General features: G+C 36.0%; 1 protein-coding gene across 12 annotated transcripts in view; it reads right to left on the bottom strand.

Annotated features, from left to right (window-relative positions):
- The window catches only part of RNF111 (ring finger protein 111), an 84127-nt gene that overhangs the window by 17004 nt on the left and 39230 nt on the right, over window positions 1-27893 (bottom strand). For all 12 annotated transcript variants that reach the window (XM_046654001.1, XM_046653993.1, XM_046654002.1 and 9 more), the window contains 4 exons: window positions 13838-13964; window positions 10713-10876; window positions 9386-9580; window positions 1711-2030 (listed from right to left, as the gene is read on the bottom strand). In XM_046654001.1, the coding sequence (XP_046509957.1) occupies window positions 1711-2030; window positions 9386-9580; window positions 10713-10876; window positions 13838-13964 (806 nt within the window). The remainder of the gene's footprint in view (window positions 1-1710; window positions 2031-9385; window positions 9581-10712; window positions 10877-13837; window positions 13965-27893) is intronic.

Raw genomic sequence — 27893 nt, 5'->3', positions numbered from 1 at the left:
ATCCTCCCAATCTTTCTCTGCCTATCCACAATCTGGAACTCATTCATAAGACATCTACACAATCACAAATCCTCGCATCAGTTTGCTTCTCCCACTCCTAAACTTCCTGCTGTGCCCACACGGGTCTCAACTGGAGACCACATGATGTTATCTGATGAACATGTGGCTAACTTCAGAGTCCTCCAAAGACCTATATAAGTCTCAAACTATTCATATCTTCAAAACCTCACTCTCTCTTCTCCTTCAGACCCATTATCACCACCGAATGCCTGATCCTACTGATTTCCTCAAGTTTTGTGTGCAGTCCAAATACCTCTACTTAGAGATAGGTGGATAGGTTACATTCATTTTACACTGAACAGAATTGTAAGAGAGATTCTACCTGTAATTAACTCACTCAGGTTGAAAGAAAATGCTGCATACACAAGCGACCTCTCAAACCAACTGTATTAATAATATTTCTTCAACACCAATATTCCGTGAACAAAAGGCCCACCTTTTGGCAGCTCTTGAATGAATGTGAGAGAAGTTGGTAGATACACTTCTTCACCATTTTCCTACTATACTTAGAAACACTCCTTCAGCTCACATTTCTAGTAAAGGGAAATTTTGCTTTTAAATTTTAAATTTAAAATTTTAAAGTTTTTCTTGATGCTTCCTCATTCCCAAGAGGCAGAACAGATCTAGATGATCAGTAGATGTTAATACTTATAACTGTTACCAGAACCAAAACATCATCGAAAATTTCTTTAACCATATTTCCTATTAAACCCTTTCAGATTTCCTCTTGATAACAGCAGCTAGTTTGCCGATTTTTTTTTAAGGGAATATCCCTCATTATTATTTTTAATTTGTCAGATCCAGAAGAGATAATCATCACAATTTAATAAGATGAAACAAGTACTTCAGGAAAGGTCAGGGGATACAAAAAGCAGTTGCTCTGAATTTTCTTTTTGACTTTTTTCTAGCATACATGTCAGTTACAGTTTTACTTAAAACTATATGTTTTGTTTTTTAAAATATGCATCGCCCAGGGTTATATCAGAATTACACACAGAGACGACATAGCAAAAGCATGTAATACCTGACTTCGTTTACTCCATGTGATCACCAATACTAATTTAATATGACCTGACTCTCCAAACACTCACTAATAATATCAACTAATTTATTTAATTATAATTTTTGGCTGACATTTCAATACCTCATCTGCTCCTGATAAACTATGTCACAAGTTTGCACCTGAGAAGGCTGTTTATTTCTAGATGAGGGGAGATCACAGAGAGGCTCCAGAGTAGGAGGTAGAAAAGAAAAAACTGGGAGAATTTCCCAATTCCTCATGAAATTCACTGACAGTACAGTTTTAACACTTTGTTTGAAATAAAATCCCAAAGGTTCAGATTCACTTGTATTTAACTAAAATACCAAAACTTATTCCAGAATAAAAAATAGTATCACTTCTGATTTTCCTTATCCCTGGCCCCTCAATTAGTTGCAATAATTTAGACCATCAAAAAATCCTAGAGACTTAATTTTTTTAAGAAAATCACAGATCACTAAATTAAGCCACTTTTGCATGGGCAATAAGAATACTCACTTATCTAGTATATAAAATTTATTAGGATTTTTTTCCCCCTCCTGAAGGAACTACAATTTTAAAAAATTAACAAAAAGAAAGAAAGAAAGAAAAACTCATCAAATTCCACATACCTGGTCATGGTAGCTGGTACCAGAACTACTATTTGCTCCACAAGGTGCTTGTACTTGTGGAGGTCTTTCCACAGGGCAAGTAGGGTCACTAAAGGAGGGAGAAACTGGGACAGCTGGGTGGGGAGTATGATGATGGTGGTGATGATGTTGAAAATGGTGGCCATGCTGCTGAAAGCAACTTGTATGTGGATGTCCTAATGCATGGTGATTCTGTGACGACCCTCCACATGGTGAGTGCTGGGGACAGCAGGAGGGTAACCTTGGCATTGCAGGAGGGCCAGTTTCTGTTACAGCACTAGACGCAGTTCTCCTCGAGTCATCTTGAAACAAACAAAATTTGTAGATCAAATGATCAAATATCACTGTGTAAAAAATAGGTACTATACATAAATAAGTAAATAAAGAATTAAGAAATGCTTACTAAATTCAAATCTCTGTAAATAAGAATATGATAGTGCCATATTCTTAACATACACATCAGAGAATTTCAGGCACTGGTGTTCACTGGGATTTTCCTGAAAGCCTAAATGCTTCAGGAGGCTCATGTTTACCATGATGTTTTAACATGGCAATAGATCATCTTTTCCTAGGTCATAATAAATGGTTTTACTTCTTCGTTGCCTATTTGGATTCCTTTTATTTCTTTTTCCTGCCGAATTGCTCTGGCCAAAACCTCCAGTACTATGTTGAATAAGAGTGGTGAAAGTGGGCACCCTTGTCTTGTTCCTGTTCTGAGAGGGATGGGTTTCAGTTTTTGTCCGTTCAGTATGATGTTGGCTGTGGGTTTGTCATATATGGCCTTTATTATGTTGAGGTACTTTCCTTCTATACCTATTTTATTGAGGGTTTTTATCATAAATGGATGTTGGATCTTGTTGAATGCTTTCTCTGCATCTATTGAGATGATCATGTGGTTTTTGTTTCTCATTTTGTTAATGTAGTGAATCACGTTGATTGACTTGCAGATGTTGAACCATCCCTGTGCAGAATAAATGGTTTTAAACTGCATTTAAAAACTTTAAAATATCATGTGAGTTCTTCCACTATATGCAACAAAGCAAAGGTTCTTCTCCTGAGTTCCAGGAATTCCTAATACCATACGTCATTTTTACATAAGGCAGACTACCATGTACTTTTTAAAATCTTATCTTCTTAAGACATAACCACCCAACTCAGAGCATATCTGGCTAAGTCTCACTAACCTCCAATGTCTTTTCCCATCCTCTGGCCTCTAAACTCAGTCCCAATAGAATATAACAAATGATAATGTGACCTTAGCAAAGTTATTTAACCTTTTCCCCACCTACTCAATGGAACAATAATTGCCTTCCAGGGTTGTCGTTAGAAAAGATGATAATCTTCTAGCTTTGAAACATCTGAGTCCTGATGATGCTCTCTACCACACGCCAGAAGTTATTTTGAAAGTATGTTCTTCCATGTCAGAAAAACTGCAAAAGTGCCCCCAGAAGGTCTATCCCAGTGTTTCAAACTCATCTAAAAGACAGCACCCTTTCCTACATATTATGGAAACTATATAAAACAGATAAAAATGGAGATAAAATTTTTTACTTAAAAACTAAATATTAGAAGAGTAGAGAGCCCAAAACCCTGTCCTTCCCTTCCCATCACCTTCTTCCCTCCTCCACGTGACTCCTGAGGCATCTCCTCCTGTTCTAGCCTTATTTCTAGAGTAACCGATACGAGGGATACTCTGTTCTTACTTGGTTCACAGCACCTAGTTAATCTCTCCTGGGCCAGTGTACTAATTAGGAATCTTCTGGTTACTTAGAAATAATGCAAAACTCGAACCAGAACTGCCTAAAACAATACAGGGAATGTGCAGGCTCACATGAACGAATCTAGGTGGGGGCGCTTCAGGCTCTGGTTGAGAGGTCTGATTGCATAAACCACCCTGTCATTCTCCTGGGTCTGCCCTTCCAAACACGTCCTATCCTGCCTTTGCTGATTCCCTTTTGGGCAAGGTCTGCGATCTAAACCCCACCATGCAGTATCTGTATTCCAAATCTCTGTATACTGGTTTTTTCCAAGCTCCCAGTCTAGCCTATTTGGGCTAATTTCCTGAACCCTTTTGTAAAGGTTTTTATCCTGGGAACTAGAATTCAGGAGTCTGCGAACTTGGATGGAAAAAAAACTACAAATTTTTACTAACCTCTAATTACTTCCTGGAATTAGTACTACCTTGTTAGCATCAGTTGAGAGGTTAAATATTACAAGTAATTTGTTACAAAAAGCAAGGCAAGTTGACCAGATGTTTACCTTTAAAACATAAATTATAGCAGATTCAAAGTCACTTCTACAATTGTCTCATTCATTTGCATTCCAAGTTTCTTGAATAACATGGACAGAATTATAACTAGAATTATCAGGAACTGACCATGAGCAACAGCCTATCTTAGCTATGCTAAATCAAATCAAACATTAAGTAACTATTTTCTATATGCTGTAATATTTATAGCAATAACTCATTATTACTGTAGCTTTACTTCCTGCAACATCTTCAGGGTTTTATCTCAGCCCCCATGTCAAAGTGTTATAAAAGTGAATGTCATTTATTGTGTTACTTCAGAAAAAAAAAGAATGAAAACCTTTGGGACACTAATCCATTCAGTGGATGGACTAAATGACCTTCATGGTTCCTTCCAACTCTGATGCTTTAATTTTAAAAATCCAGTTATTTGAGGATTATATGTAACTCTAAGACTTAGGAGATGAGTTCATAACCAGAGCGAGAGATCTACAGGTTGCTAGGGCTGTGACTGAAGTGACAGATAGGACACTTAGCTGTTCAGAAAAATCTGCCCTCTTTGTCTTCGGATATTTCAAATACAAAAATTAGAGTGAGAGAAGAGGAAGCACAATAGCTATATTTAAGGCTGAATACATAGTTAAGGGGTCAGATCAGTAACACTGTGCCTCAAAAAGAAGACTGATAGGGGCTAGTCTGGAGCAGTTAAGTTTACACACTCCACTACGGCGGCCCAGGGTTTTGCCAGTTCGGATCCTGGACACGGACCTAGCACCACTCATCAAGCCATGCTGAGGCAGCGTCCCATATAGCAGAACTAGAAGGACCTGCAACTAGAATATACAACTATGTACTGCAGGATTTTGGGGAGAAGGAGGAAATAAAAAAAGAAAAGATTGGTAACAGATGTTAGCTGAGGGCCAATCTTTAAAAAAAAGAAAACGAAGACTGATCTTACAGCTCTACTTCTGAGGGTACAGTTTTGGCTTCTAACTAAATTAGCAGTATATTTTCCTACAGTCCAGAACCTCTTTATTGCTCAAACAGGGTAGCAACCCCAAAGTAAAGACAACTGAATCTCTTGTCCAAGAGTACTGACCAAAAGAACACTGCCACAAATTAGAAGTGAAATACAAAGATATCTGATTAAGTAAGTAAAACACTTCCTTTTTATTAAAATTAGCCTACAGAGTGTCCACTAAAAATGAGATAATCACAAACTTGCACCAGGGAAATTAACTCCACGGCCCAATGACATCAAGCTGCCTAAAGCACTTTCTTTGTAATTCTAGGAGGATTACTGAGAGGTACTCATGCATTTACTCGTTCATTTGGCAAGTCTTACACATAATAATGGCATTGTAAAGAGTCTACAAAAGGCACTGGAAAATACAATGATGAAAATGAAAGTCCTGGCCTTTAAAATAACATGATTTTGTCTTTGTTGCTTTATCTTGAGCAACTAGAAACATGCCTGCACAATGTAGGTGGCTCAATAAGCACTTGCTAAACCTAAGTTAACCTCACGAGTGCAGCTAAGTGCTAAGAGAAAGACTTGATCTTTAGTCCTCAAGGAGCTCATCATCAAGTACAGAGACAGTATAAGACATAAATCAATTAGTACTATAACAGAAGCTCTGGGTTCTAGTATAGTATAGAGCAATGTTGCCTCCCAGGGAACACCTGGGGACATTTTTGGTTGTCACAACTGGAGGGGATATGGTGCTATATTTAGAGGGTAGAGGCCAAGAATGTTTCTAAATATCCTACAGTGCACAGGACAGCCCCCCAACGAAGAACTGTCCAGCCCAAAGACAACAGTGCCAAGGTTGAGAAATCCTGGCAAAAAGGAAGTGTATACGCTCTAAGCTAGACTTCCTAGGTTTGAATTCTTGCTACACTGTCATATACCCTCGGGCAAGTTATGTCATCTGTAACATGAGAAGAGTAATAGAATCTGCCTCATAGGTTACTGCAAAAATCAGTTAATATAGATAAATCATTGACTAATATCATGGGCTCAATAGATCTTAGCTATTATTATGCACTAGAACATTAGCTCTGTTAGGGCAGAAAACTTATGTTTTATTCCCAGTGCCTAGAACAGTGCCTAATACATAGTATGCAATCAATAAATATTTGTTGAATAAACAAATATATAAGATACCATGTATGCATAAAACAAGGAACACATGGAAAAGTCAGACAGATGATGAGCTGACTGGGGCATGTTGAGTTTGAAGTGACTGCAGAATGGTCCAATGAAGATGTCCAACAGGCAGTTGGATATAAAAGTTTAAAACAAGGAAAGGGCTCTGAAAACACAAAATGGGGAGTCACCAGGGTACTGTTGGTAGGTGAAAAACATCTACAGTTATGAGGTGGGCCTGTGAGAAACGGGATAAGAAAAGAGTCCTGAGAGAAAATAAAGATGAGAAAATTACTGCCAGATTGTTTTAACAGCATGTTTGTTTTGAAAGGAGTCAGAATCAAGTTAAAGGACTTTAAGATGAAGAGAATCCACTTACATGTACACAGACTTAACACAAATGTACACGTGCATGTACTAAGGGAATGGAACCAGCAAGGATCCTGAAGACATAGGGAAGATAACTGTTGGGGCAAGGTCAAGGACACAAGAAGGGATAGGAGGAAGAGCACAGAGAAAGGGACTGGAAGGGACAGGAAGGAGTTAAGAGACCAGACTTAGGAGGGGAGGATAGATATAGACAGAGAAAAATTTTTATGGATGGGTTGGAAGTTATGGGTGTTCATGCTTGAGAACTTTCATTTATTTTTCATTTATTTCTCCCTGGGAGAATGAAAGTCTTGAGGAGAATGAGAATTTTGAAATAGCCACTGAAGGGAAGAAAAGGGAACTGACTGACATACATCACACTATGGCAACTTATTACCAAAAGCCCAAAATTAGATACCATAAATTCATCAGGCGCCAATCTGCTTGGTTCTATGATTTTCACCAGCCCCCGTCAGGAACCTGGATAAGAGCAAAGCTAGGTGGTTTGACTGATTCAAGGTTGCAAATGTGCAAGAAGATGCAAAGAAAGGACAAGAAGTGAAGAAAATAGGTGACTGATGTTCTACAGTCTTGGAAGGAAATGAAGCCACCAGAACTGAGTGCCCCTAATGTTATCTCAATATCTGTATGTGCTTCTATCAAGGTTTATACAGAGGAGCAATTTGGCCTGGAACAAGGTTCTCCTAGTCTAGAGAAATACAAGTGCACATCTATCCCAAAGGTAGTCATCAGTATAGCAGACTATTATCACAAGAAGGCATTCAGGTAGTCAAGCTGCTACCTAAGAGATTAAATATGAATTCTGAGTGAACAAGGGTCTTGGAAAATAAATAAGTAAAGGGACCAGCCCCAGGGCGTGGTGGTTGAGTCTGGCATGCTCCACTGTGGCAGCCTGGGTTTGTGGGTTTGGATCCCAGGTGTGGACCTACACCGCTCATCAAGCCATGTCATGGCGGTGCCTCACATACAAAATAGAGGAAAACTGGCACAGATGTTAGCTCAAGGGTAGTCTTCCTCCAGCAAAAAAAGGAAGATTGGCAATGGATGTTAGCTCAGAGTGAATCTACCTCATCAAAAAAAAATAAAGTAAGTAAATAAAAGCTTTGAGACTGTCTTGAAACTGATGTCAAAGAGTGTACTGCCTATATTCTCTTTTAGAAAACTTACTGTTTCAGGCCTAATCTTTAGGTGAGACTGTCTTGAAATGAAGTTGGAACTGTGTTACATAAAATCTAGATGAGAATAAGGATACATAAAGCTACCAGGAGAGAGGAATGAGTGAGAAGAGTTCAAATCTTTTGCCTCAAAGGTTATTATTGACCTTGAAAGTATTTAACTTTTCATATTTCTTCATTTTTGAAATGGGAAGAGTAACATCAACATCAAGAAAGCTGTTAAGGATTAAATCACAATATATAAAATAACATATAAGACATTCAGTAAAGTACTGGGGAAAGTATGCACTCAATAAGTGAAATAAAAGTTAGCCCATTTCATTTCTGCTTACATTTTTTTCAAAGAATATAGTATTTAAAAGATACTCCTGGGAAATCTCCTTGGATTCTGCCCTCAATTTTCCAGGAAAGGAAAACCTAATCCAACAAGCAGCCAACAAGCAGTTTTCCAATCTGTTCAATGTAAGATATGCGAATATTATAAGAATTAAATGAGATACTAGTAAAAGAAAAAAAATATAGAAAATATAAAGTGGTTTCATTATTATGGTGATATAGTCAATCTACGAGCTACAGGGTCTATGATCTCCCTATTAGTAAACAACAAGTTCCTGTCTCTGTGTCATCGTTCAAAAGAGAAAGAAGGCTATTTTAAGGCTCAGTTACTCAGCTGATGGGAGAAAGAACCAGAGATGCTACTGCTAATTGAAACATAAGAAATAATCTAAGATAAAAACTAAAACTATAAAATTCTGAAAAGAAAACATAGGAGTAAATTTTTGTGACTTTGCGTTAGGCAATGTTTTCTTAGAATCGACACCAAGAACAAACAAAAAAAAAATACTGAGAAATGGACATCTTCAAACTTTTTAAAACTCCCATCCCCATTTTCAATTATTTTGGGTATTCTCTAGAAGTAGAATTGTGGGTCATGTGGTAACTCTATGTTTAACTTTTCGAGGAACTGCCAAAGTGTTTTCCACAGTGATTGCACCATTTTACATTCCCACTAGTTATTCAGAAGGGTTCCAATTTTTTTACATTCTTGTCAACACTGGTTATTTTCTGATATCCTGTTCTTTGGTGTTTTTTCTTTTCTTTTTTTAAATTATAGACATCCTAGTGGTATTTCACTGTGGTTTTCATTTGTATTTCCCTAATAATTAATGATGTCTTCATGTGCTTTTTGGTCATTTACATATATTCTTTGGAAAACTATCTATGCAAATCTACTGTTCATTTTTAAACTCAGTTGTTTGTCTTTTTTTGTTGAGTTGTGTGTGAGTTCTTTATTTAGACTGGATACTAGACCCTTATCAGATACATGATTTTCAAATATTTTTCTCCCATGCTGTAGGCTGCCTTTTCACTTTTTTGATAATGTCCTCTGATATACAAAAGTTTTAAATTTTGATGAAGTCCAATTTACCTATTTTGTCTTTTGTTGCTCATATTTTTGGTGTCAGCCATTTAATTTTCCCCAATCTCTTTCAGCTAAGCTATGATACTTTGATAACATACAGCTCACAAACTCAAATACAAAATCAGAGTCTAATTCTAACAGAGACTACTTTGCTCATATATGATGTTCATCTAAGAATACACTCTTGCTAATATAGCTAAAATCTTAAAAACAATACTTTTTCTTACATAAGTAATGAAAAAGAGTCCCTCCTCCCTCCCTTTTTTACTTACCTCCTACAGAAGTACCAGTCATACTATTGCTTGTAAGGGTAGCTGAGGTCTCTGATACTGTGGAGGGTTGGCTACTAGTGACAGCTGAAGCAGTATCAGAGGCCTGCTCAGAGGTAGACGGATTTGAATTGTTAATGGAAGCGCTTGTGGTTTGTGATTCCATTCTCGCAGAAGTGGTTGGTACTACAGTAGGTTCTACAAAATACAAAGTATTTATTTAGCATTTCAAAACAAATCAGGTAAAAATTATATTTTAATCCAAGCTAACATTTTTATGATAATTATTAAAGCAAACTTAAAAAATATGAACTCTCTAATAAGTATAATTTATAGTAAAAAAAAAAAACTTTCATAAACCAAACTGCAATATTAAAGGGACATGTTACTAAAATACGATTACTGCATTTAACAAGTCCAACACATATAAGCATATTCCATTAATTCAGATGACTAACACTGTTTTTGGGGTAACAACTACGTACCTTTTCTGATCTATCACAAAGAAGAAAAGAGGGAAGGAAAGTAAAAGTCCCTCTGTTATGTTCATACACGTTGTCAAGGCTGTCAGAACAGTGTTACAAATTGCACTTTCTCTGGTACAGTATGGATTCTAGAGTCAGACTACTTGGAAAACTATTCTGATTTCACCACTGACAGTATGATCATGAATAAGTTACTTAACCACTCTCCACTGCTTCATCTGTAGAACTGGGAAAGTACAGAATTTTCTTCATAGAACTGTTGTGAGGATGAACTGAGATCACATATACCAAGCACTCTGTCTGATGCTTGACATACAATAATGAGGACAGATCAAACTACTACTAGATTTTTTTCCTTTTTCGTTCTTTTTTCTTTTTGGTCAGGAAGATTCGTCCTAATATCTGTTGCCAATCCTCTTCTTTTTGCTTGATGAAGGTTGTCACTGAGCTAAAATCTGCGCCAGCCTTCCTCTCTATTGTGCATGTGGGACACTGCCACAGCATGGCTTGCTGAGTGGTGTACAGGTCCACACCCAGGATCCGAACCCTGGGCCACCGAAGCAGAGTGCACCAACCTAACCACTATGCCACTGGGTCAGGCCCCAAAATATTTTTTTCTAAGAGAATAACTACCAAGCAATGAAGCAGTAACCAGAAAGAATTTTACACACAATTTACAAATCGAGGTTATTATATCAGTTGAAAAACAGGATTAAGAAATCTGGCAACTTCCCTGTAGCTTAATAATATATTATCATTAAGTAGTAGTAGGAGTTTTAGCATATTAAGATATCTCATTTTACCAAATTTTCTTCATAATTCTACACTGTTACTACTTGACTTACCATCTTCATCAACAGTAAGGTCCACAACTTCTGCTGCATTCTGCCTCAAGGGCTGTATAACAGTAGAAATCCTACTGCGGTTTCGCGGCTCCTGTGGCCGACTTGTATGAGAACTTGAACCTTGGCTCCAGTGAGATCTGGAGTGACCAAGGGTTGAACGAGACCTTTAATGACATCAATATTAAATTAGTAAATATAAAAAAAATGAACAAAATTTTTAGTTACCCAAGAAATCATAAGCCTTTCTTAGAAAATAAGCTGTGAAGTTCTTCATGCAATACTTCTCCAAAAAAAAAATAACAGAATTAAAATCTCAAGAATGCTGCTCTCTTTTCAACGGTCATTTTGAATATTCAACTGGGTTATAATGAATTATTTACATTTTACGTTAATACCTAAAATTATTCACCATGGGTAAAGCAACAAAAATATCAACAGCCTACATTTAATAACATCCACATGATCTTGTATGTTTAGTCCAGAGTGGACTTGCAAAACATGGCTTTGGTAGTCCTAAACCAAACTCAGTTTCTGGTACTGTCCTAAAAGAGATTCAAGGCACCAAAGAGATTTCCTGGGATACAGAGAGGTCAAGATAGTTCCAGCTAATTTACTAATTGGGTAGCCTAGAAACATCTTTTGTTTGAGCCACTTTATGCTTTTAAAGTATGTAACCACAAACCCTCAATACCTAACACTTTTATCATTGTTTAATTATGTGTGTGGCATTGTACTGTGCTAAATTACTTATAGGTATATATTGCATTAAAATTTTTTTTTAAGGATTCACTGTAATGATCTAGACTGAGGGTACAGAGTGATATACAGCCCTAAACCTCCAGGAGAAAAATAAATGTTTTAGAAAAGTGAGACTTATGAAGTTGGTTTTTCTCCTGCCCAAAGTGAATGTAAAACTATTCATTGTCAGCGTGTATGGAAAGGGTGAGCCAGATCCATTAATATGCATGCAGTCATCAGGGGTGTGAGCTTGACCCCTCAGAGAAGAACTCCAAAAGTTCAAACTGGGCTGAAAATGGCCTCAGCAACTGTAGAGCCTAAGAGTTTAGAAAAAAGTTCAAATTCTAAAATAAAATTCTCAAGTAACAGGAGTATAAAGGTTAATTCCTGAGACACAGTAAAAAAAAAAAAAAAAAGGACAGCACATCCAGCAAGAATGGTACTGACTGAGCATCATAGTAAACAAACATCTCAGGATGAAATGGTTTTGGATGAGGAGACAGATCACTACTTAAAATTCTTGAGAAATCAAGAGTCTGTGATGATACTGAGTAGTCTATTATTTCTGGGAAGCTGTTAATAGCTATAGAAAGTTCCAGGTCCACTTTGTAGTACTTTTGTGAAAACTGCACAGAATGTCCTAACTCCAAATATTATGCTAAATGGAACACCAGCAAAAAACAATGTATGAGGAACTGTTTCACCAGGCCTTAGTGGCCCCTATGATTAGTGGCAATTGTCAAATCCTGACACAAAAGAATCTGAAACACAGATGCGTTCTCCTGAAGAGGAAGGGCCAAGAGCCAGCTAAACAGTGATAAAGTTAATATCCCAGGTAACAATAAGAAAAATAAATATGGGTAATGAGCACTGTGTCTTTTTACATTACCATGGTAAATGCATCTGTTTGAACATTAAGCATCTCCATGACAAAGAAAGATCTCCAATTCCACAAATAAAAATAGGTCCTTAATTTCGGCAATCCTTGTAGCTCATAAAAATTGACTCAGTGTTGTACCAAGCACTAAGCAGTCATAGGATAACTGTGGCACACACCATGGAGGATCAATTTCCCCACAGCCTGGGAAAATCATTTAAAACTTAAAATAAACAGCGATATATTATAGAGTGCTCTCTTGCACGCCATTAGAAGTAGCACTCCAATGGAAAAGTGGCAAGTGGAAAAGCACATTCTAGGTACATGTGACATGCTTCCTAAATAAGAATCTTTTTTTTTTGTTAATCGATAACAACACAAGTTAAAATACAATGAGTAAATGCATTTATAAATTCATTCAAATACAAAAATTAAGATTCATCCACAGATTAGTTTGGTGCATCAAACGGAAGACAGGAATGCTTTACTGTTTCTCTTACCAATATTTGTCATCATCTAAAGCACAAGATGAATACAGTGTTAGGATTTCTTTTTTTCTTTTCTTTTGGTCAAAGGGATTCCCAAAACGGCAATGTCATTTCCAGTTATTTATCAAAACAAATGACGATTTTCATTCATCTTTTAGTATAGGGATTAGATGAAATTACTGAGACAAAAAATTTCAAAAAATATGTTTTATACTATGGTGCCCTAATATAAGAGCACAAACTTCACTGGTACCAATGAAATCTTGAAATAAGTAGATCATAACAAAAAGGAATAGTTTAGGGGCCAACTCCGTGGCTGAGTGATTAAGTTCGCACTTCCGCTTGGGCAGCCCAAGGTTTCGCTGGTTCAGATACTGGGCGTGGACCTAGTACCACCCATCAGGCCACGCTGAGGTGGCGTCCCACATAGCAGAACCAGGACCTACAACTAGAATACACAGCTATGTACTGGAGGGCTTTGGGGAAAAGAAGAAAAAAAGAAGATTGGCAACAGATGTTAGCTCAGGTGCCAATCTTTAAAAAAAAAAAATTAAAAAGGAAGAGTTCAACATCATTATTTTTCCTCAATATTATTTTTTTCACCTTTCATATTGGTACCATCCCCAATACTTATGTATTAGTCACATCTAAATTTCAAAGGAGTTCACGAATTCTATGACTCATAGAACAAACTAAGTTTTGTCAAACACTAAGTAAAACTACTGTTTATCTTGAGCAATGACTCAGCTCTCATGGTATACTTCGGGTGCTTAAAAAATAATGACCCCTGAGCTTCTGGCTCAGCTGGTCTGGGATATGATCCAGGCAACAACTATCTTTATTTTATAATCTTTCCAGGTGAATCTGATGCAACTTGGTTTGAAAAACACTGCTCTGGTATACGCATACTCAAACTGGGTCTCAAAAACACAAACAAAAAAGTAAAAGAACACAAATATCTCCAGCACAAGTATGTTTAACTATTTCCATTGAAAACTTCAAATATTCAATTAAAATCTTACCGATAGCTTTCTCCAACTGTCACAATCTCTACTTCACTGTCAGTTGAGGTAACATTAATTTCTTCATTGGCAGTGACCTGGGGAGTGGAGGAAGCTTCTATCACAACAACATCTTCATCGATACTTCCTGGAAACAAAAAGAAAAAACATTGAAAAGGAATCTGCCCGTCAGCTAATTGATAGACAAAAATTTTTATTTTGACTTTGAAAACTATGAAATTCATTACAAAAGTAAAAATAATATGTCAAAATGAAAGGTTTTTCTTAAAAAACAGATCTAAACACACATAGTGAAAACAGTACTTACTCTCTTAATCTGTACATCTTCATGTTATTTCCTCTTTTATGATTTTTGTTTGTTCCTTACAAACTTAGTGGTTTTCATATGAATTTTTTTGATCTTATATAGAGATATTAACCCCCAAAGGTATTAAGATCTTACATAAGATAGCCACATTCTATAGATATTAACCCTTTAACAACTAAAGATAATACATTTGCTGTATGTTTTCTCCAAGGTTGTTTCTATTCACACGATATGACACTCTTTTAAGAACACACAGCTTTTTTAGTTTTATGCTATCAATCTGTAATTTTTTTTGTACATGCACTTTTCTAAATTATTCTAAGTTTGGAAAGTGTTTTCTTATTTGGAGGATGGATACACATTATATTTGGTTCAAGGTCTTTCCTTCAGTTATTTACTTCATCTAGAACTAATTCTTGTCTATGGCATTAGAAAAGATTATAAATAGAATCCAGCCCTGTCCTTCCATCGCTAACTGGCTATCACCAGACCACTTACTGAGAAATTCTCTCTTTTCCCGCATTAAATCTTGATAACTCCCTTAATATTTTTACTTGTTTTAGGTTACATTTGAAGTCATCTATTTAACCCCTTTGATACAGATTCTTGTGTCAGAGCATTTGTTTTTTTAAACAGCTTTTCTGAGGTATAACTTTCATACTTTAAAATTCACATTTTGCCTCAACAAGATATTCACACACCCACACTCACAGCCAAGAGTGAAAGCAACCTAAATGTCCATCAATGGATAAACAAAATGTGGTATACACAAACAATGGAATATCATTCAGCCTTAAAAAGGAAGGAAATCATATCATATCCTATAACATGAATGAATCCTGAGGATATTACACTAAGTGAAAAAACCCAGTTACCCACACAAAAATACCATATGGATTCCACTTGTATCTAAAATAGTCATATTCATAGATAGAAAGTAGAATGGTGGCTACCAGGGCTGGGGGGAGTAGAGGAAAAGGAGTTGTTTAATGAGTATAGAGTTTCAGATTGCAAGAAGAAAAAGTTCTGGAGATCTGTTTCAAAACAACGTGAATACACTTAACACTACTAAACTGTACATTTAAAAATAGCTAAGATGGTAAAAAAAAAAAGTTATGCTGCATTTCTTCTCTTGCTGTACTTTTCACAAACCTCGTGCTGAATGTCTTCTTTTTTTAAACATTCCTCCCTCTTCATTACTATCACCTGTCAATGTCAGCCAACAAGATCAGCCAACATTTTATAAGCCATATTTGTGATAAGAATTTTCTCATAATGAGAACAGTAAGAGTTAAAAATTTCACCCATTTTAATTGTACATTTCACTGATTTTAGTAAATTTATACAGGGTAACCATCACCTCAATCCAGTTTTAGAACATTTCCACCAACCTAAAAAGATCCCTCATGCCATTTCAGTCAACCATTATCCCTCCATGACCATCCCTATACCCCTACGACAACTGATCTGCTTTCTGTCATTATGGATTGGTTTGTATTTTCAAGGGTTCTATATGAATGGAGTCATGCATTACATATACTTTCATGTCTGGCTTCTTTCACTCAGTGTACTTATCTTGAGATTTATTCATGTTGCTGTGTATATCAGTATTCATTCTTTTTTATTGCTGAGTAGTATCCTAGCATATGAATATACCATAATTTGTTTACCCATTCTTCTGTTGACGAGCATCTGGATTTTCCTCACTTTTGGCTGTTACAAACAAACCTGCTATGAACATTCGTCTGTAAGGCTTCATACATACACGTACTTTCATTTCTCTTGGGTAAATACTTAGGAATGTAATTTCTGGGTACTATAGTAAATTTACGTTTAACCTTTTAAGGAACTACCAAATTCCTTTCCTAAGTGGCTATACAATTTTACATTCCCAAGAGGAAAATGAGGGCTCCAGTTTTTCCACATCCTCTCCAATAACTGTTATTGTCTCTTTTTTATTATAGCTATTCTGGTGGATATACAGTGGTATCTCACTGTGGTTTCGATTTTCATTTCTATAACAACTAATGATGCTGAGCATTTTTTCAAGCGATTAGCCACTTTGATGAAATGTCTACTCAAATCTTTTGCCCATGTTTAACTTGAACTTTGGTCTTACTGTTGAGTTGTCTAAGAGTTATTTATATATTTGGAATACAAGTATTTTATCAGATATATTATTTATAAATATTTTCTCCCAGTCAGTAGCATGTCTTCATTTTCTTAGCGGCGTCTTTTAAAGCATAAAAGTCTTTAATTCTGATGAAGTCCAAATTAGCAATTTCTTTTATAGGTCATGCTTTTGGTGACATATTTGAGAAATCTCTGCCTAACCAAAGGTCACTGAGAATTTCTCCTGTTTCTTCTACAAGTTGTATAGTTTAGCTCTTACATTTAGGTCTATGATCCATTTTTTTAAGTTTTTGTGTCTGACATGATGTATAAGGTCTAAATTCATATTTTTTGCATGTGGATCTACAATTGTCCCAACACCATGTTTTGAAAAGACTAGAATAATTCTATTCTGAAACCTCATAGTTTGAGGTTTTCCCAATTATTCTTCAGGACCATAAAATCAAGGGGAAAGAAAAATTCCTGAGATTTGAACTAGAGTGACATTAAGCAACACTAATGAAGCCCCAATATCTCCATAATGTATATTTTTTTCATCTAAGAATATATCTTGCCATCTTTAGAAAAATTACAGTTTGGTTTGATCATAAATGCAACTCTCTATAAAACTATATAATTTTCTTCATAGAAGCCAAATATACTCCTACTAAAATTATTCTAGACACTTTATCTTTTTCGTTGCTCTTATAACTGAGCTGTTTTTTCACCATATTTCCTACTAGTACGTAGGAATAACACTGATATACTATATTCATTTTTATCCAACTCCTATAACTCTTGCTTATCACAATGACAACAAACAGTTCAACCTTCTTGCCACTGGAATTTATACAGTCAACATTCCTTCACCCAAGGTGCCATTCCTTGGCAACCTGGAATTTCATCTCTAATACATCTCTACACCATCAAACATCTGCACTACTTCCAAAGCTGGCCAGTATCTGGAGGAAGTACAAGTCCATGACAAAGATCTACAACACACACTCTGATACTCCAAAGAGGAGAACAAAGCAGGCACTAGTAAATCACAGAAGCAATGCAAAATGATCTGATTTGGAGAAAGTTATTTTTCTGAATATTTCATAATATTGTATTTACATTTTGGAAAATTTGCAAATTGTTATATTAAGTAGAAAAAAATTAAGATTTAAGAATTCTGAAATGTGCACATTTTTTAAGTAGTTTCTGAGTTCTAAAGATTACGCACAGACATATTGAGGGAGAATGTATTTTTAACATCATATTTTTATCTTATAGGCAGAGGAAAAATAGCAGCACTCAAGTGGCCATTTAAAATAATATTCTAGATTCAATTTCCAAATTACTTTTCCAATTCTTGCTTCATAATCATGTACACGAGGTAGCTTAACATAAGAGTACAAAAAGAACTGTATATTTAAAACTATAAGCATTATAAATAAAATGCCATGGATTTTTTAAAACTTCCCTTATTTTAACCTACCAACTGGATATTACCATTCTACATGAAGAAAGCTACATCAACATATCAACTTAATTAGCGATTTCTCTCCATGTATGTGTACATTAAATTTCTTTAAAAGTCTGTAAAAAAATAATATTATTAAACATCTCTTACACAGTTAAGCAAAGTCAAATATAAATGTAACATTTTGAAGTTCCAATGATAAATGATACAAAGCTAGCTCTGCTAATTCATTAAAATTGAATTTATATATACTTTTCCTTTCTTTTGTTTTGTTGAGGAAGATTAGCCCTGAACTAACACCTGTTGCCAATCTTCCTCTTTGCCTGCTTGAGGAAGATTAGCCCTGAGCTACATCTGTGCCAATGTTCCTCTATTTTATATGTGGGTCACCACAACAGCATGGCTGACAACTGGTATAGGTCTGTGCCCAGGATCCAAACCTGTGACACCAGCCCACTGAAGCAGAGGGTGCTGAACTTAACCACTAGGCCATGGGACTAGCCCCCAATTTATATAATTTTTTATGATCAAACAGATTGTGTAACTAAAGGGTATATAAATAACTCACTTAGGCACTCTTACTCTATTACTTAACACCATTATATTTCTAAAAAGGACCTTTACAAGCATAACTTGAACATAATACATAAAAATTATGTAACTAAATAACAATCACAATAGGCAAGATTTTGGCATCTACAATCTAGTGTCTTCTCTAGGATGACAATTATTTAAAACAAAATTTAAAGGAAACATTCCTAAAATTATGAAGTTAACCTTAATACAGATTTTAAAAACTCAGGAGAATAGGTCAGTTTTTATTGGGCCAATTTTATTTTCATGTTGTCTTTTACATTTAGAAATATTAAAGGATAAGAAATTTCAGTACAGCTAAGACATTAGGGTGGTGGGACTCTAGGTGATTTTCTTCTAACTATTTCTTTTGAGATTACTTATGTTGTTTGTACCTTTTAAAACATCATGAGAGAAAAATGTAACACCCTGGAAAGAATGTGGTAGTGTAACGATGGTAACAAAAACAGCGGTTTCTCTGACAGAGCTCTTCATGAACTCAACATCCATTTCCAATCCCTGATAAGGGGTCAGAGATTCTCTCTGCAGCAGCTACAAGCAATGTCAGCCACCGTAATCACTGACTACCCTGGTCCCTCTGTGCCTTAAGTCTAGCATGATGCTAATGATAAGAATAGCTTCCAATTTGTGAACATGTACCTTTGTGCCATGTACAACATTCTAGCTCCATCAAGAAACTGAAACTTGGAAAGTTTAAATGATTTTTCAAGCAAAGAGTAAGCAATACTTGAAACTCAAACCTAATTCCAGTTCCAAGGCTCATACTCTTCACATAAACTACATCACAGTGCCATAACTACCCAACATGTCAATGCTAGTCACTATCAAAAGCACCTTCCTGCTACCAGTTGCTTTTGCTACTGCTTCTCTGTCTTTTGTGACCACAAAGTTACTGAAGTTTGTAGCAGCTGTGACTCTTCTTTGGACTCTTCTGTTGGGTATCCATCCAACAGAAATGAAAAAAACACAGGTATATACATACATATACTATATATATACACATACACACACACACAAAGGTTTGTACCCAAATGTTCAGAGCAGCATTATTTACAATAGCCAAATACTGGAAACAATTTGATTTCTATCATCTGATAAATGGGTAAACAAAATGTGGTATATCTGTACAATGAAACACTATAAAGAAATTAAATAATAAAATAAATAGAAATTGATTACTGATAGCTGCTACAACATGGATAAACCTCAAAAACATTATGGTAAGTGAAAGAAGCGAGACACCAAAGACTACATATTGTATGATTTCATTTCTATGAAATGTCCAGAAAAAGCAAGTTTATAGAGACAGCAACAGATTAGCAGTTGTGTAGGACTGAGGGCAGGACAGGGATTAACTACAAACAAGCAGGAGAGATCTTTTGGGATTAATGGAAATGTTCTAAAACTGTATTGTGGGGATGGTTACACAACCCTAAATTTACTAAAAAATCAGTGAATTGTACACTTAAAATATATGAATTTTATGGTAGGTAAATTATACCTCAATAAAGCTGCTGTTGGGGTTTCTTTTTTCAGTTACAAAACATTCCCTGCAAGATGCAAAACTAGACTTCAGTAAAGGAAAAGACATGCCATATTCTGGGATAGGAATATCCAAAATCCTAAAGATGTCAGTTCACCCTAATTTAGCCTACAAATACAACCACAATAAAAATCCCATCATGTGTCTCCCTACTATACTACTACCATCCTCAGATAAACAAGTTGATTATAAGTTCACTTAGAAGAACAAACAAGCAGGAATAACCAAGAAATTATAAAAGGGTCTATAATTAAAAGTGTGCTTCTAGTGCATGGATAGACAGACCAATGGAACAGAATGAAAATTCCATAAATAGATCCAAATGCCTATAAATTTAATATATGACAAAGGTGGCATCTCAAGTCAATAGGAAAAAGAAAATTTTTAATGATGCGTTTTGGGACAATTGAACAGCTGCAGGCACAAAAAAAATTGGATCCAGTCTTCATATTGTACATGAGGATAAATATTAAATAGATCCATGCTTTCAATGTACAAAAGAAGTAAACAATACAAGGGCTAGGGGAAAAATAGGTTAATTCCCCTATAGACTTGGAGTGGGAAAAACTTTCCTAGCTATGATTGAAAACCCAGAAACAGTAAAGATAAAGGTCGACAAACGTGACTAAGCAAAAGAAATTTTAGCATGGTGAAAAATTATAGCAAAGTCAAAAAGACTAATGACAAATTTGGGAAAAATGTTATTATATAGGATTTATAGCTCTAATACATAAAAAGCTTCTAAAAATGGATGGAAGAATGAAGATCAACATCCTGACAGAAAAACAGGCAAAATGTATGAAAAGATTGATCACAAGAAATGTAAATAACTTTTAAACATATGGAAAAAATGCAACATTACTCATAAAAAAAGAAAATATAAATTAAAAATATACTGACATACTATTTCTTACCTATCAGATGAACCCAAAAAACTAAAGTTTTACAACAATTTCTGTTGGAAAAGCATTGGGAAAACAGGCACTCTCATACGCTGCTGGTATGTATCCAAAATGGTTATGATCCCCATAGAGAAAGATTTGAGTATATTTTTAAAAAAACATATGCATTGATCTTTGATTCACCAATCCCCTCCTAAAATTCCACCCCAAAGACGCAATGGCAAAAAATATTAAATGATATATACAAAAAATATGCACTGCCGTGCTATTCATAACAGCAAAAGTCTACAGACTGTTCATCAACAGGAGACTGGTAGAACAAACCATGGTGTAACTATACAATGGAGTACTATGAAGCTGTAAAAAAGAAGAGAAATGAAAAAAATGAATAGATGAATAAAAGTGTATGTATTATATGCTTTGTATCTCATATACACACTTTTATTCCTCTATAGTATCTCTATACCCTAACAATTATATATATTATTAAGTGAAAAAAGCAAGACACTTTTTGAGTATGAGAAGGGGAAGAATAAGAATATATATACATATTTGCTTATATTTTTGAAGAGAAAAAAATGGAATAACAAATAAAAACAAAAAACTAATAAAATGGTTATCTATAGGGGAGAGAAAGATAGGAAGAGGGGGCGGAGGTGGAAAACTAGACCTCGCTGAATATATATCTTGTTTAAAAGTTTTGACTTTGAAACCAGGTAAATGTTTTACATAATTAAAAAGCAAAATTAAAATTTTTAACAAAGCACTTTAAAAAAAAATCTTACAACAACTATAAAACAAATGAAGCTAAATGCATATTAAATTAGTGGCATAACCACAAATAAAACTGGCCAAGGGCAAAAAGGAACCACACACAAAAAATACTACATTATACTCATTAGAATTATTGTTGTAAGAATTGTAAATAATTTCATTTACATTCATTTATGAATGTTCATTTACGTGTATGTATTTATAGTATATATAGGATAAAGCAAAAAAGTTATTGTTAAGAATCAAGATTTTCGGGGCCGGCTCCGCGGCCAAGTGGTTAGGTTTGCGCACTCCACTGCGGCAGCCCAGGGTTTGGATCCTGGGCACGGACATGGCACTGCTCGTCAGGCCACGTTGAGGCAGCGTCCCACATCCCACAACTAGCAGGACTTGCAACTAAGATATACAACTATGTACAGGGGGGATTTGGGAAGACAAAGCAGAAAAAAAAAAAAAAAAGAATCAAGATTTTCAATGTAAGAGTAAAGATCCAAATATAAAACACAAGCTTACATAAAAACCCTAACCCTAAACTTTCCATGGAAATATTCATAAAAATTAATGATTGGCAGAATCCCAAGAACATTCTTCACAGAAATTGAACAAACAATCCTAAAATTCATATGGGGCAACAAAAGACCGCGAATTGCTAAAGCAATCCTGAGCAAGAAAAACAAAGCCGGCGGAATCACAATCCCTGATTTCAAAACATACTACAAAGCTACAGTGATCAAAACAGCATGGTACTGGTACAAAAACAGGTCCACAGATCAATGGAACAGAATTGAAAGCCCAGAGATAAAACCACACATCTATGGACAGCTAATCTTCGACAAAGGAGCAGGGGGCCTACAATGGAGAAAAGAAAGTCTCTTCAACAAACAGTGCTGGGAAAACTGGACAGCCACATGCAAAAGATGAAAATTGACCATTCTTTTTCACCACACACCAAAATAAACTCAAAATGGATCAAAGACCTAAAGATTAGGCCTGAGACAATAAGTCTTTTGGAAGAGAATATAGGCAGTACACTCTTTGACATCAGTTTCAAAAGAATCTTTTCGGACACTGTAACTCCTCAGTTGAGGGAAACAATAGAAAGAATAAACAAATGGGACTTCATCAGACTAAAGAGCTTCTTCAAGGCAAGGGAAAACAGGATTGAAACAAAAAAACAGCTCACTAATTGGGAAAAAATATTTACAAGCCACTTCTCCGACAAAGGGTTAATCTCCATAATATACAAAGAACTCACACTGCTTAACAACAAAAAAACAAACAACCCGATCAAAAAATGGGCAGAGGACATGAACAGACATTTCTCAAAAGAAGATATGAATATGGCCAATAGACACATGAAAAGATGTTCATCATTGCTAATCATCAGGGAAATGCAAATCAAAACTACACTAAGATATCACCTTACACCTGTTAGATTGGCAAAAACATCCAAAACCAAGAGCGACAAATGTTGGAGAGGTTGTGGAGAAAAAGGAACCCTCATACACTGTTGGTGGGAATGCAAACTGGTACAGCCACTATGGAAAACAGTATGGAGATTTCTCAAAAAGTTAAAAATAGAAATACCCTATGACCCAGCCATCCCATTACTGGGTATCTATCCTAAGAACCTGATATCAGAAATCTCAAGAGTCCGTTGCACCCCTATGTTCATCGCAGCATTATTTACAATAGCCAAGACGTGGAACCAGCCTACATGTCCAGAAACTGATGATTGGATAAAGAAGATGTGGTATATATACACAATGGAATACTACTCAGCCATAAAAAAAGACAAAATTGGCCCATTCACAACAACGTGGATGGACCTCGAGGGTATTATGTTAAGCGAAATAAGCCAGTCAGAGAAAGACGAACTCTATATGACTCCACTCATAGGTGGAAGTAAGTATATTGATAAGGAGATCAGATCGGTGGTTACCAGGGAAAAGGGGGGGTGGGGGGAGGGCACAAAGGGGGAAGTGGTGTACCCACAACATGACTAACAAAAATGTACAACTGAAATCTCACAAGGTTGTAATCTACCATAACATTAATAAAAAAAAAAAATTAATGATTGGGGCTGGCTCCGTGGCCGAGTGGTTAAGTTTGCGCACTCCGCTGCGGCGGCTCAGGGTTCGAATCCTGGGCGCGGACATGGCACTGCTCGTCAGGCCACGTTGAGGCGGCGTCCCACATCCCACAACTGGAAGGACCTGCAACTAAGATATACAACTGTGTACAGGAGGAGTTTGGGGAGATAAAGCAGAAAAAAAAAGACTGGCAACAGTTGTTAGCCCAGGTGCCAATCTCAAAAAAAAAAAATTAATGATTGATCCCTTTCTAAAATCTTTACATTCCTAATTTTGTCCATTAAAACAACCAAAAAGCACTGATAACCCAACAGAGCAATGAATACCTTAATTTCCAGTTTATAGCCTCTAAATATCACTTCTCAATCAAAGGACATCAGGAGTAAAGAAATGATTGTTTCCAGGTTTAGGGCAGGGAATGTAATGGATGACTCTGGACCATCCTGTTATATCGGAGAGTAAGGAAGTTATCAAAGACTACTGGGGTGGTAGCAAAAGTACACACATCCAACTTGGATGCTCCCACTGGCCAAAGATGAAACTATTTGAGCATCAAAAATAATAAAAAAGATTGCAACACATCAACTATGCTAAACCCCACAAATTCATAACAATACTTGAAAATGAAAAACCTCTTTGGATATTGCTAGAGTACCAATTTATTCTGAAAAGTGGTAAACGAAGACAAAGAATCAAGCATTCATCCTACCTTTCCTGTATTGACTGTATTTCAGAGTAACCAACCAGTTGATGAAGGAAGAATTCTTCCTTAAAGAAGAATCTCAGTTAACAAATCTAAGCAGAACAATAGAATTAGAAAGTCAACATTTTGCAACCTCTAATGAAATAATGGATCTAGGTAAAATCACCAAAGCTGCTAAAAATATTACGTGAAATGTTGATTGGGGAACTTTATAGTAGAAGGATCAGGATGATGTCATCTGAACCATCGATCAATTTTAACATGTAATGCAACAGAAAGAACACAGCACCACTGAAAAAGAGTTGCTGAACTGAACCTGAATGTAATCAAGCTTCTAGCTATCTAACTACCAGTTTGCAGGAAATACGTAGTATATAAAAATGAACTAAATGGTATCATGTCTAGAAATTGTTCTGAATTCTCTCTCTTGAAAAAAGTGAGAGGTGATTGGCAGAACGTTGAAAACTGAAGCTAAATTATGAATACGTGAGAGTTCATTGTATACCTCTATTTTTGCGTGTGAAAATTTCCATTATAAAAAAAAACAAAAAATCCTCTATGAATGATACATTCACAGATTTAGATAAAATTCCTAGTATTAGGACTTTACAATTCCAAGGTTTATCTTCTTAAGCAAAGCTTTGAAACAGTTAAGTCAGTACAGTATGGAGTGTACTTTGAAAATATGAATATACATATGTTGGATATATATATTTTTAAAGCTATAAACAAAAATATACAGCTATTGGATTAAAAAAACCAAACTGGGAAATAGGGATTTTCCCAGTCCTAATATAAGGTAAAATGGTATCTATATTTTGGGATAAAATCTCTAGTGACAGCATCACTCCTGGAGTCAGTAAGTACTATATCTCACACAAAGTAAACGAGGATGATATGCTCTTGAAAACTGTGTTGGATGACTTAAAAAATGGTTCTAGGGCCAGCCCTAGTGGCCTAGTGGTTAAGTTCAGCACGCTCTGCTTCGGCAGCCTGGGCTTGGTTCCCAGGCAGGGACCTACACCACTCATCTGTCATTGGTCATGCTGTGGTGGCAGCTCATATACAAAAGAAGGAAGATTGGCAGTGGATGTTAGCTCAAGGTGACTCTTCCTCAGTAAAAAGAAAAAAAAAAAAAAGATTTGTCTTTGGAGAAGCAAAAGTCAGACTGCCTTAAAAAAAAAAAAAAATGGTTCCAGCAATGTCAAGTTACTGATGTCTAAGATGCCTGGGTGAATAAAACTATTATCAGGAAATATGAGTACTAATAGGCAATATTTCTAAGTTAACATTTACTCAATATTTTATATATGCAAATAAATAAGTAATTTAGTTATAAGACATCTGACTATTTTAACTACAGCCCTAAAAGTGTATACTTCAAAATAACCAAAACTTTTTTTCTCCTCAATAGGAAAATGGGACTGGCATATTCAGGCTCTCTTACTTGGGAGCATATATGGTATTTACATTTCCTTCAAGTCTGGAGGACATATGATCTACAAATACTTAACTAATTAAAAAGTTAATAAATAAGAAGGTCCTCATATCCACAACTGGCCAGCCTGTGGTCTAGTGGTTAAGATTCAGCATTCTCAGTGCTGCAGCCTGGGTTCGTTTCCTGGTCAGGGAACCAGACTACCCAGTGTCGGTTGTCATACTGTGGTGGCTACATGTTGCTGTGATGCTGAAAAGCTATGCCACCAGTATTTCAAATACCTGAAGGTCACCCATGGTGGATAGGTTTTAGCAGAGCTTCTAGACTAAGGAGGAGGACCTAGCCACCCACTCACAACAACATTGGCCATGAAAACCCTATGAATAGCAGCAGAGCATTGTCTGATACAGCACCAGGAGGTGAGAGGATGGCAGAAAAAAGACTGGGAAGGGTTCTGTTCTGCTGTACACAGGGTCACTAGAAGTCAGAATAGACTCGACAGCACTAACACCATATTCACACTTAATTAGAAAACCCAAGCCTTCAGCACTGAAAAATAAAAACGTAAGCAGCAGTTCAGATAAGGCTCACTGAAGAGATCACAGAAATATGTCACTAAAATCAACATCTACTCTCAAACTTAGCTTCTATTAGGTTATTTTAAAATATCTTAAGTGTTTTGCAAATATTATCAGGAACAAAACAGGATGTACAAATTCTCAACCTGATTGCTAACTGGGAATAACTCAATGTCTAACAACCCAAATGACATACCATCTTGGCTTTCCAGGCTTGAATAGAGAGCCCTAATAAATCTAAAAGACAATTAATGATGAAGCAAGAAGAAAACAGGGACTTCCTAGAAATCTACTAATTCCAACAAATGAACTGTTTGTTATACAATGTAAAGTACTGACTTAAATAACTCATTCTTAGGTGATTTGGTAAAACCAGTTAATTATCTACAACTGTTGTGCCTTAGTGAGTTTGACGATATAACAATACTTAACATGTAAAACATTCTGTCAGTTCACTACGGCAATAGCCAATAAGTGTTGATGGACAGTGTATGAAAAGTTGTCCCAGTAGCTCCAGAGTAACTAATACCCATGCATACAAATCATATTATTAAAGTTTAGTATATAAATCTAATTAAAATTTGAGATATTCCAACCCTCTCCCAATTCCTAACAGTAAAATGTAATGGACTTGGAGTCAGAAAGCCAGCATTAAAAATATATCTAGAAGAAACTCTCTCTTAAGAACCTAAGGAAGCCAATTTTTTGAGAGCTGATATTTCCTGGTAACAGAGCTAGGTCTCATCAATAATTCAGTTTAACTATTCTGAATATACATCATTCTAAAATGGTTTTCCAGATGTTTCATCTGTAACATGAGGGTGATAACAGAATCCACTTCATTAGGACGTATAAAACACTTAGTGCATTACCAGCACAGAGTAAATATCCAACAAATGCTAGGTATTTTTATTATCATAATGACATCATCCACTGTTGGGTGGTAAAGGAACTTGATACAAACTCCTTGCAGGACATTCTGGTAACAATAGCTAGCGAATTTTTAAATGTATATATCCTCTGATATATACTTTTATAGAAAGTATTCCTCAAGATACACTTGCACAGATGTGCAAAAATGTTTGTACAAAGCTGTTCAATGCAGCCAACATTCATCAACAAAAGCTGGTTAAATAAATTACGGAATCTTCATACAAAGGGAATACTATGCAACTGTTTTTAAAAATGAGATAATTGGGGCCAGCCCGGTGGTGCAGCAGGTAAGTTTGCATGTTTCACTTCGGCGGCCTGGGGTTCGCCAGTTCTGATCCTGGGTACGGACCTATGCACCGCTTGTCAAGCCAGGCTGTGACAGGTGTCCCACATATAAAGTAGAGGAAGATGGGCATGGATGTTAGCTCAGGGCCAGGCTTCGTTAGCAAAAAGAGGAGGATTGGTGGCAGATGTTAGCTCAGGGCTAATCTTCCTCAAAAAAAAAAAAAAAAAAAAAGAGAGATAACTATGAGGCCAGCCTGGTGGCGTAGTGGTTAAGTTCACTCACTCCACTTTGGCAGCCTGGGGTTCACAGGTTCAGATCCTAGGCA

Source organism: Equus quagga, chromosome 2, assembly GCF_021613505.1.
Source record: "Equus quagga isolate Etosha38 chromosome 2, UCLA_HA_Equagga_1.0, whole genome shotgun sequence".
Lineage (NCBI taxonomy): Eukaryota > Metazoa > Chordata > Mammalia > Perissodactyla > Equidae > Equus > Equus quagga.
Note: the sequence above shows the minus strand (reverse complement) of the source record. Positions and strands in the feature narration are given on the sequence as shown.